General features: G+C 44.8%; 1 protein-coding gene across 1 annotated transcript in view; it reads left to right on the plus strand.

Annotated features, from left to right (window-relative positions):
• Positions 1 to 12,300, plus strand: part of LOC142257209 (3-beta-hydroxysteroid sulfotransferase-like) — a 109,009-nt gene that overhangs the window by 59,723 nt on the left and 36,986 nt on the right. The window contains exons 5-6 of the mRNA XM_075329350.1: positions 1,914 to 2,008; positions 4,213 to 4,393. Of these exons, the coding sequence (XP_075185465.1) occupies positions 1,914 to 2,008; positions 4,213 to 4,393 (276 nt within the window). The remainder of the gene's footprint in view (positions 1 to 1,913; positions 2,009 to 4,212; positions 4,394 to 12,300) is intronic.

Raw genomic sequence — 12,300 nt, forward strand, 5'->3', positions numbered from 1 at the left:
ACGTACAAGTGATAGCTAATCACTGGCCACAGAGGAGCAATGGTGGATGTACTGTATATATTAAAAATATATATATATATATATATATATATTTGACACCAGGGTGGTATGTCTTTTTTTCTCCAGTAATGGGAAATGGATGTGCATGGGCATAGGTCATCCATATCTGTTTGCTGGTGATGTGACATCCAGCATCCCCGCTGGTCAGATGTTTTCAGTGCCAGGGGCAACCAAATGTGCTCAGTCACAGAGCTGCACAGCCCAGCTCCATCAACTGTACAGTGGCCACAGCCGGGTACTCCCCATATGTCCCTTATTTGAATAAGTAAGGCTCATACATGCAGTACCCCGCCATGATCACTGTGATCAAGAGTACAATTTTGCTCCTTATCTGAGCACATCTGGCTGCTGCCAGGACTAAGAACAGTTGGTCAGCAAAGTTGCCGGGTGTCGCCTCCGCATCCGACCAAAAATGGATAAGATAGTAATATAACTGTCTTAGATAAACCCTTTAAAATGGTTGACTAGGACTTTAAAACTTTAAAATAATTATCCAAAAAATAAGACAACCAGCTGTATCTCTCACAGCACCAGTTCTACTGAAGAGCCCATTCCGTTTTTGCTTATTTTACTGCAGTAATCACATGCAAACATCTCCATGACCGCTACAGCCAACCACTAACCATAGTGGTATTGCCTTCTAGCCTATATTTAAAGCCTCTCACAACTACAATCAGAGGCTGGCATCACATACAATTTCAATTGTCATCGTTGTTGACCAGCTTTCTCACTTTCCCCCACTCTCAAATGGCAAATTGGCTTAAAAATACAGTAACAAATTCCCTAATCAGGTTTTGCAACAAAAAACACAATTTACTGTTTAGATTACAAGGAACTCTGCTGGAGGTGCAATAGCCATATTGGTTTCCACACTGCTTTTCTCAAATCAGATATAACTAATAATGATATTGATTTGTCATATACACTTCATAGTCTATTCAAAATCCTCACTTAGAGCATTTAATGAGCCTTATTATTAATCACACCACCAACTATCCATCACATTTCAATTTCTCATCAAGAAAGTGGAAAAACTTCTGCTTTATGTATCTTGAAAGGGATAAAACTATTACCGTATAAGGAGGGCAGCAATGTATCAATGCAGAGCTGGCTGTCATGCTTACAGCTATCACACACTTTGTACTGGGCAGTGACTAAAGCTGCACCAGCTACTCCTTAAAGAGGTTTTCCACTATTAATGTGACCTCCTTTCATTTGTCCTAACTATTCCTAATTAACATTTTCCTAATATATTTCTGCTACCTACCCTGTTACCTGCGGCTACTATATCCCTATGTTGATGTTCTGGCTTTCCTATTTCTGATCTTCACATTGCAGCACTTGTCAGATGAAAGAACTGCACTATAGACTAGTCTGACAGGAGAGTAAAGTGGTATCTGGGCGTGCATACCCAGACTGCTGTCACTTACATACACACAGACAAGTAGCCCTGCCCACACCAGTGGTTTGCCCAATTCTGGTCGCCAGACTGGAAGAACCAAAGCTAAAGTATCATCATAGAAATATATGTGCCACAGAGAGATCAGCTTACAGGAGCAAAGTTGGTAGCACACTATATTAGAAAAGTGTTAGTAAGGAATAGTTAGGACAAATGAAAGATGGTGACATTAGCAGTAGAACACTCCTTTATTGAGTGAAAGCGGGAGGAATAAAGTTCATGTCCTCCTGGTTGTGGGGCTTTTAGTTCAGCGCCACACAGCTTTAGAATGCTATTAACCTACAAATTATACACACAAGTGAATAGCATTTGGGACATAACAAGTTCCCTTTAATAATGTAACAGGTTAATATAATGTTGTGGCCAATAATATACATTAACTTTTGTTTTGTAGTTATATTTGGCCGCTGGTTTGAACATGTGAAAGGATGGCTCACAATGAAAGATAACCCAAACTTTCTTTTTCTGTCATATGAAGACATGCTTAAGGTATGCACTACTAAATGCACTTGTTGATTTAATCCCTTTAAGCCTGGCATTTCCGTTTTTTTCTCCCCTTCTTTTTTTTTTCAGCCATATACCCATATGACTGCTCTCCTTTTGCAGGATAAGGTATACTTTTAAATTACACCATTCATTCTGCCACATAGTGTACTGGAAAATGAGAAAACAATTGCAAGTGCAGTGAAATTGCAAAGAAGTGCAACTTTACAATGTTTTATTTTTTTTATGTACCATGGTCAATATAAGTACACAGATAGCAAACATATATAGCTTATTTTATTTAATGGGTGAAAAAAAATATCAGAAATGTATCCCCAAATTTTTTGTTTCACTTTTGTTGACATTTTCGAAGACCCGTAATGTTCTCATTTTTCTGGCTCTAAGGTTGTGTGAGGACTTAATTTTTGCACACTAAGTTGACGTTGTTATTGATTTCATTGCGATATACACTATGTTTTGATTGCCTTTTATTGTATTTTATTGCAGCGTTACTGCAACTAAAAGAACATAATTTTGGTGTTTTGATTTTTTTTCTTGTACGTTGTTTACTGATCAGATTAATTTATATTACATTTTGACAGATCGATCGGACATTTCTGAATGCGACGATAACAAATGTGTTTTTTTAATTGTTTTATTTTTATTGGGGCAAAAGAACATTTGTGTATTTTTTATTTTTTTTAAATACTTTTTAAACCTTTTTTTAATTTTGTACTGTATATAATATTCCCCTTAGAAGACTTGAAGCTGAGAATGTCCGATCGCATGTGCTATGCAAAGCAGTGCATGAGCACTGCTATGTATCACAGAAATCACGATCTCCTATGAATGCGGGCCATAAGATGGCATTCACAGGAGGATTGTCATGAAAGGCACGTGGGTCTTCAGTTGACCACCTGGTGTGATGACTAGAGATGAGCGAACATGTTCAGAGTTTAGGTTCAAAAACTGACTGACGAAAAAACAAAGTTTTGCTTTGAAGTTTGCGTGAGTTACAAGTGCAAACCACTCAAGCAAGCAGCGCTATGCTTGGGTATGATTGATGCTCAGCCCTGTGCAGTGTTTGAATGGCTTGCACTGGGGGTAAAATCAGTGTGGTCAGATGTAGTTGCACACACAAACAAAAAAAAAATTAAAAACCCTGCCCACCCTCCCCCAGAAGTGTTCTGCTTATGGCTGCCAGCATGTGGGTGGAGCCATGATCTGCCCAATTACTGATTTTCAGTGAGATTCAGATCATCGGGATAAAAACTCAAATCTTTTTGAGGTTCGAATGTACCTGGAGACCCAAACTTCCAAAGGTTCGCTCATCTCTAGTGATGACAACCGATCGGCTCCCTGCAATCAAGTGACGGGCACACAGATGGGCAGGATCAATGATGTGCCTTCTGTCTGCACATGATTCACAGTGGCATTTAACTGGTTAACAGCCTCGGATCCACATGCAGTTGTTAGAGGCTCATGTCAGCTGATTAAATCAGCTATCAAGTGTGGGGAAAGATGCAAGCACAGCTTGTGTGATCAATCAACTTTAAAGTGTTGTCTGGTGTTGGATAACACCTTAACAATGGCTTAATGGTGATGCATAAAGTAGAAATAAAATCTGTTCTGAAGCACCACTAAGTCTCTAACATAAATTATGTCACATAACCATTGCAGCCAAACAGCAGCCGCTGATCGGTCACAGCACTTACATTTTTCTCCACTCGGATAAAAATGTAAAGGCTGTTGTGCTAACGTGACATTATTTATGTAAAGAGACAGGAGGGGGACACAGAATTGGGAGTGGAGCAGTGGCATTGGTCTGAGATATAGGTATAGACATTTTTACTTCACGGGGCATTGATAATTGTGTTGTCAACTAGCATACAACTCCTTACCAGCATCGTAAGTCCTTATATTGTTATTAATTTGCATTACAGATACACTTTCAAGCCACATTTTGCCTCTATAATATAGATCAAAATATGAACTTATGGTATACGCATTTCAGATCACTAAGCATAGGCAATAATGCAGCAATTGAGTTGTGAATATTCTTCTAAATTTATACTGTTCATAAAAATAAAGGGAACACTTAAACAACAGAATGGTATTTTAGTGTTCCCTTTATTTTTTTGAGCAGTATATATTTTTACTTTGTCATGTGTTTATTTGTTTCACGGTACTAAAACTGCCTTTATCTCTAGGATTTGAAGAGCAATGTTATTAAAATAAGTAAATTCCTGGGAAAAGAGTTGGATGATGCTGCCATAGACTCAGTAGTAGAACACTCTACTTTTAAAGCAATGAAAGACAATCCAATGTCCAACTATTCTGTAGTGCCCAATGAGATTTTCAACAAAGAAGAAGGAACGTTTCACAGAAAAGGTAGGGCATATGACAAGAATGTTTTTGAAAGAAAGAGCCTAATAGCACCGTATGATGTATTTTTGCATACAGTTTCCTAAATGAGATAATGAAACACAAGGGAAGAAATTTACTTGTTAAAAGTGGTATCCAGATGGTTCACACTAGCTCTCCCTTACTAGTATTAAAATAACAGTCAGCTCAGACAACTAGGGAAAAGACCATTCCCTGTCTAAACAACTCCTTAGGCTGCAGAAATGACTCAAAAATCAAGTGCCAACAGCACAGTGTGTCTCTTTTCTAATCTCAGGGGCCCCACTTGTGGCCATATTTCAGAGCAGTCTGATGAGGTTGCAACTAATTTTTCACTACTCATTATCCCATGGGTGTCCCACACATGAAATAGGGAATAGTGATGGGCAGAACCGAACTGTAAAAGTCCAGATTTGTGCGGTTTCAAATTTACATGGGTGCCGGGCTTGCTCCCGTGGCCACCCATTCACTTCCGGGGCCACACATTAGGCTCATGCTTATTTACTGCTTTCTCCACCTTGTGTCTGTGATTGGTTGCAGTCAGATGCACCCCCAGCCTGTGTGACAGCATATGCTGCAACCAATCACAGGCGCTGTCTGTGGGTCTATATTGTACAGTAAAAATAAATAAATAAAATATTTGACGTAGAGTCCCCCCATATTTTTATACCCAGCACACATAAAGCATACGGCTACAGGCTGCAGCCCCCAGCCGTGCACTTATCTTGGCTGTGTATCAAAATAGGAGGAATCACATGCAACTTTTGCTATTATTATGTAAATAAATAATTAAAAAAACAGCGTGCGGTCACCCCCAATTTTGATACCCAGCCATGATGAAGTCCAACAGGTGAGGGCTAGTATTCTTAGGCCGGGGAAACCTATGCTTATTGGGCCGCCCCCCCCAGCTTAAAAATAACAGCCTTAACATCCATAAGATGTGACAATTCTAGCACTTTGCCTGGCCTTTCCCAAATGTCTTGGTGCGGTAGCAATTGGAGTAATAGGGGGTTAATAACAGCACATAGCTGCCACTAAGCCCTAGATTAGTAATAGGAGTTGTATGAGACCCCCACCCCACGGTGTGCACTCTTCATTATATTTTATGCTAAAAATTTTTGGTGTGGTTGAAGTCAGGGCTGTGAAAGGGACATTCAAATTCTTACATACCAAACTCACCTAGCTGTGCCTTAATGGATTTTACTTTGTGCAGTAGGGCACAGTCATGCGGGGACAGAAGAGGACTTGCTTCAAACTGTATCCACAAAGCGGGAAGCTACAATTGTCCAAAATATCTTAATATGTTAAAGCACTCATATTTCCATTAACTAAATCTAAGCTGAGGGAAACAGAGAATCATTGCAAGGAGTGTTCTACAAAGTGTCCAAGGATCGGGCATGACTGAGTTGATAGGCCTCTTAGCTTTCTGATTTTGATTCTAAGACAATTCCTAAAACACAAATCCATAGCATTGTCCCTTCTGCTCCAAACTTTACAACTGGCATAATGAGGTCAGACAGATAAAATTCTCCTGGCCTTCACCCAAACCAGACTCCTCCATCACATGCCAGATAGGGAAGAGTGATTTATCACTCTACAGAACTTGTTTGCTTTAGTCCAGTAGCAGTGCACATTACAAAACTCCATCTGACACTTGGCATAGATCTTGGTGATATAAGGCTTGCATGCAGCTAAAGGTACCGTCACACTAAGCGACGCTCCAGCGATCCCACCAGCGATCTGACCTGGCAGGGATTGCTGGAGCGTTGCTGCATGGTCGCTGGTGAGCTGACAAACAGGCAGATCTCCACAGCGATCAGAGATCAGCCTCCAACCACCTGCGACCAGTGTAACGACGCTGTGCTTGGTAACCATAGTACACATCGGGTTACTACTCAAAGCGCTTTGCTTATAGTTACCCGATGTGTACCTTGGCTACGTGTACAGGGAGAAGGGAGTCGGCTTCTAAAGCTGCGGATGCTGGTAACCAAGGTAAATATTGGGTAACCAAGCAAAGCCTTTGATGGTTACCCAATGTGTACCTTGGTTACCAGCATCCGCAGAAGCCGGCTCCCTGCTCCCTGCACATTCAGATCGTGTAAGGGCCCAGGAACAGAGGACCTCAAATGTTCTATATGTCACAGTTGCTGTTCTGGCACAAGGGTGCAGGGGCCATGTTCCCTGGGTGGTCTACAAGGCCCTGATGTTCCCTGCTATCCACCCCCACACACTATCCACAGCTGATGGACAGTTCACAGACACGGTCTTGGGGATAACATTTGCTTTAATACAGCAGGAACAAAGGAAAACAACACGGAATATACAGTATGTTTCACGGTCTTTTGTGGGTAGGCCACAGCAAATACAGCTTGGTGTTGAGTGCTGAAGTGTAATTAGGGTTCTGTAGCTTTAAGAGGACAATTTGCTTCAGATGTAATACTGGTATGCCTTTAGAAGCAGGTTCAGAGTTTCTTGAGCTTAGAGGGTAGATATACAAGTAAAATATATCTTTGTACCGTGTTAGCCAGTAGAGATAAAAAAATTGTTTAAAAGAACAGAGAGTCCTCAGTGGTTGATACCTTTTAATGGCTAACTGAAAAGATGGTAATAATTGCAAGCTTTCGAGACTACTCAGGTCTCTTCATCAGGCATGGTAGAGGGTAGATATAATAAGATTTTACAGACCTGGAGTCCTGGGGTTAATTTCACTGCTAGTTCAAACACGTGCAGTACATGTAAGCAAATACAGAAAGTTGCCCAGCGCACTACGAGGACCGGACGGCTGGTGCATGGACAATGGCGTGAAAGCCACTAATATTGCAGTGGGGCGGGAAACCCTCAAACTTTCCCAATCTGCATGCAGTAGGATCTTGTATATAATTAGTATGCCCTACTGTCTGAAGAGATGCACAATCTTTACCTGGCCAGTAAGGATTCATGATAGGAAGCCTTCAGCATATTGGCTGTAAAAGTCAGTAAATGGTGAAATTCTAGGCCTCGGGCCTATCAGGAGTCTTGTGGTGAAGAGAAACTCCACATAATGTCTTCCCTCAGAGGAGACTCAGCCAGAACCAGCTCATTCCAGTTCTTTCCAGACAGAGGCTGGAGAATAGTTCCACCTATTGAGCCATGTGACCAAGAACTAGCCAATAGGATAACACCCAATGAACACTTCAGATTCTTACAGTTTTCACCAGTAGATGGTGCTAGAACACAACAAATGAAAAATGCTTTACTTATAACATATAGCATAATATTACATATAAGTGAATGTACTTAAAGAAACAGACACAATCTGGACCGGGCCACTACATACTCCCCCTCTGAAGGTGAGCCATCCTCGGCGATTGTGCGAGTCGAGGACTGCTAAGAAAGGAAGGAAATATATATTTAAGGCACAGTAACAATAAGGCAAGAATATGCAGCCAGACGGAAGAACAATAGGCAATGAACAAATGCAAAACATGAATGTGGTAGTGCCAATATGAGATAGAGTCTCTTTCCGCAATATACTATTGTCCATATGAAAGGCTCTGGAAAGGCACTTTAGTGGCAACAAACAGTCCATAAGTCCATGGCTGTATACAGAAAATTGTGCAAATATTAAACAAGGTGCTTGGTATTACCCAGGTGTAGAGGCTTAAACATTACTAAACTGACTATTCAGCTAAATAAATAAACACAAGATTATATACTCATGGAAAAGGATATGACCTTTTAGTCTCTGTAGCGGGCTGGAAGTGTTCCTTTTGTGCTTCGCTCTGAACGCCTCAACACTTGATGTTCCTCTTGAGCAGGAAAGATATTGTTTGCTGGATCAGGTGAAGTTGGCAGAGGAGCAGCAACTGGAGCAGGAACCGAGACGGGGACATATTGATAGCATGGAAGGATAAATTAAGTGTTGTAGAGGGACTCTTCCACAGTAGGTTGTCTGGCTAGTGTTTCCATTGCAGGAATTGGTGTGTAGACTGGCATGACTTGTGAAGGAGGTGATGACATCACCAGTAGATCCTCTTTGGTGCATAGCTTCATGCGGTTCCTGTGCACCATCTGTGGGGCTATTCCGGGTTTCTTCACTTCATAGACATCTGACAGGATATGGGATAGCTGTAACTGTATATGGCTCTGTTTCCCAGAGTGAATCAAGTTTTCCTGTACGGTGGTACTTCTTTAGCCATACCTTGTCTCCAACTTGAAGTGGTGAAGCATTAGCTCTTTGATTGTAGCTCTCTTCTTGTTGACGGTGAGCTTCACCCATGCGGTAATCAACAATCTGTTGGGCTTCGTGTATTCTTCGCTGATGCTCTGAGACCCAATCAGTTTTTGGCAGGGGATTGATCACGTCAGGGACTTGGATTCCAAGAGAACGATCTTTTGGGAGCTGACCTTGTCTTCCAAACATCAGATAATATGGCGAGTAGCCTGTAGAACAGTGGACAGTATTGTTGTAGATTTCCACTAACTCGTCAACCAATTGAGGCCATTCAGCTTGTTTGGTAACAGATGCTGTTCGCAGCATATTGATGAAGGTCTGGTTGACTTTGTCGCAGAGGCCATTCCCTTGGGGATGATAGGCGGTTGTTCTCAGCTTTTTGCATTCATGGAATTGGCAGAGTTCTTGAAATAATTGTGACTCAAAGGCAGATCCACGATCTGTGAGGACTGCTTCAGGGCAACCGTAATATCTCACATATTCATGGTAGAAGGTGATAGCTGTAGTCCGAGCTGTAAGGTATTTTACTGGCACATCACCAACCCACTTAGTATAGTGATCCACCATGGTTAAGGCATACGTGTAGCCTGAACGAGTTGGTGCTAGCTTCACATGATCAAGAGCGACTAGCTCGTTTGGTTTCTGAGAATGGATTGGATGAAGAGGAGCTCTGGCATCTTTCTTACCGACTTTGGTGAGGTTGCAGGCTGGACATTCACTACACCAATTTTCTATGTCTCACCGCATCCCAATCCAATAGAAGCGTTGGCGTATGGTGGCTTCAGTTTTGTGCACGCCAAAGTGCCCAGACTGGTCGTGGTAGGCATCATGAAAAATTCTGGCATCTCGGCGTGGCATTAGAATCTGATGTAGCCTTTCACCTGAAAACGGGTCAAGGGTATTGCGCAGAATCAAGCCCTTTTGAATGAAGAGTCTTTTGCGCTGTCTCCAGAGACGATTAAGCTCAAAATCAGGACATCTTCTGCGTCGTCTGACAGGTATTCTCCCAGTAGTCAGGTAATCATAAATCTCACCTAGGACACGAGACTTATTTTGAAGAGTTTGCCATCTCGATGGATCTTGGAATAGGACAGGTTTCTGTTGAGGATCTTCATCAGTTTGTGTAGCAGCAACAGCATTCTGTGTAGCAAACCTTTGATAGAAGGGAGGCATCTCAATATCTTCCCACAGATCTTCCTCAGGAGAATCTTCTCCTTCGGGCAAACGGGATAACACATCGGCATTGATGTTGATCTTGCCACTGCGATACTTAATATCAAAGCAAAAGTTCGCCAATCTTGAAGCCCATCTCTGTTCAAGAGCACCTAGCCGTGCAGTATTAAGATGAGACAGAGGATTATTGTCTGTGTAAACTGTGCAGGGTGTAGCAGCGAGGTAATCTTTGAACTTCTCGGTGACTGCCCACACGAAACCTAGCAGCTCTAACTTGAATGAACTGTAATTGCTATCGTTTTTCTCTGCACCTTTCAAGCTTCAGCTGGCATGTGCAATGACTCTCTCTTTGTCATCCTGGACTTGTGATAGTACCGCTCCGAGGCCTTGGTAGCTGGCATCCATGTAGAGACGGAAAGGATGGCGGTAGTCAGGGTACGCCAGTATTGGAAGTGAAGTCAATAGACTTTTCACCATCTGAAAGGCAGTTTCTTGATGCTCAGACCAATTAAGTGGAATTCTTCTGCTCCACTTGGAGGAGTGGGAGGCCGACATGGCGGAGGTTGTAGCGACCGTGCGGAGACGCGAGGAAGAGGGAGCCTCGGAAGGGAGGGTGAGTGACCCACGCCCCTGTACCCCTAGTGGGTCGGTCATCGCGGCCGAGGGAACCGGTCAACGCCCGCTCGCCCTGCTACCTCCCCCGCTACCCGTACCGGCCGCCGCGGCCCCGCCACTAGGCCCGCTACCACCGCAACCGGTAGCGGTACCCCGCATGTCCACCCAGGCGGATCGGCCTGTAGCCGGAGCCCGTGACCGACCGGAAACGCTACCCTGCAAGGTGCAGAAGCCTGAGCCGGAGGCATCCCCAGAAACTCCCTCTGAGCTGGAGCCGACAGGCCGCTCCGTGCAGGAGGCCCGGCGGAAGAGGACCCCTGTGCCCATCCCCCACACCTCGGCTGAGGTTGTGCCGGGATGTCACTGCAAGGCGGCGCCCCAGGCCAAGTCACCGCGGGACCTTCCACCCAGATCACCAGTGGTGGGCAGTATCCAGAAGGTCTCGCGGGGCCCGACCCGTGCGCCGGAGCTCGCAGCAGCTCCGTATTGGGAAAGGGAACAGACACCGCTGGGCCCAGAGATTTCCGAGAGAGAGAGGAAGAAGGCGGAGTTCGTGGCCCATACGATCCGGGAGAAAGAGAGCCTCCGTCAAGCGACCTTCCGTGTCCGGGGCCCCCTGTATGAAGGGCAGGTGAGGTGGTTTGATGTCCGCCGGGGCTATGGCTTTATATATGAGCCGGGCCTGGAGGCCGAAGTCTTTATAGCCCGGCGGGATGTTAATGCCCACCTGCCGGAGGAGCACCCAGACCGCAAGCTGATGCCAGGAGACCTGGTGCAATACACCCGGAACTGCGGGGAGAGGGGGTGGTTTGCGTTGGACGCAAAGCTGAGGGGCAGCCAAGAGGCCCGAGTGTGTACCGCGCCTCCTCCCCTGACCGACGACGAAGAATCGGAGTGATGGCAGCGGAGTCCCGTTGCAATTGTCCCCCGTTGGGACCACCAGAGTATTGTTTAAAGTTTTTTTGAATGATAAGAAAGAATGATAACCGAAGATTCACCTGATTGACAAACCGTGATTGAAACTGGTCGTTGCCGGCACAGTTGTCCCCGTGGGTACTGCTTTCAAGTTTTGCGTAAGGGACTCCTTATGGACAAGCCTGAGAACTAGCAAGGCAACCACGAACTTGTGGCTTGTAAATAATTATCTTTGTGGCTTTCACCGTTGTCGCCTCCGGAGAGGCAGATTGGAGGAAGGGCCCGCAGTGGAGCAGGCTGGGGCCAAGCCACCACCGGAACCGGTGACGATCCTCTGGGGGTTTCAGGGGCTCCCCATGGACGTTGGTCCCCTGAAAAGGACAGAACCCGCTCGGGTAGCTTGTGCTGGACTGGGGTCAAGGGGTGCTGCCTGTTTGCTTAGGGGCAGCATCAGGGCCAGGTTACTTGGGTGGGAGAGAGCGGAAGCCGTTACCGTTTGCAACATTTTAAGTAAGAGTACCTCCCGATGTGGGAAGATGTTATTATACTTGTAATCTGTGTTTACCGTTTATCTTTTTCAGTTTGTGAAAATAAAACCGGTGATGGACGGGCAGCCCGCGGACGGTCTGCATTTTACTAAGGGGAAATGTGGCGCCCTGGGCAAGCCAGGGGCCACAGAGAACAACACCTACACACCCCATACTCCCGGTCAGGCACACCGAAGTCAGACAAAAACCCTTGTTGCCTTCCTCCAGGGGCTGATGTCAACACCAGGGGGTGGGCCAGGTGGTTGGCCCCGCCCACCGAGGAGTTCACAGTCCTGGAGGCGGGAAAAGTAGAGAGTTGAAGTTTTGGAAGTGAAAGTGAAAGGAGGGAAGAAGCAGTTGAGCAGACAGAAGTTGGTCCGGGTGTGTGGCCCAGACGGATCAGCAAGGTTGGCAGACGGTGGTAACCGTCTACAGGAGTGGCCTATTGAAGC

Source organism: Anomaloglossus baeobatrachus, chromosome 11, assembly GCF_048569485.1.
Source record: "Anomaloglossus baeobatrachus isolate aAnoBae1 chromosome 11, aAnoBae1.hap1, whole genome shotgun sequence".
Taxonomy (NCBI): Eukaryota; Metazoa; Chordata; class Amphibia; order Anura; family Aromobatidae; genus Anomaloglossus; species Anomaloglossus baeobatrachus.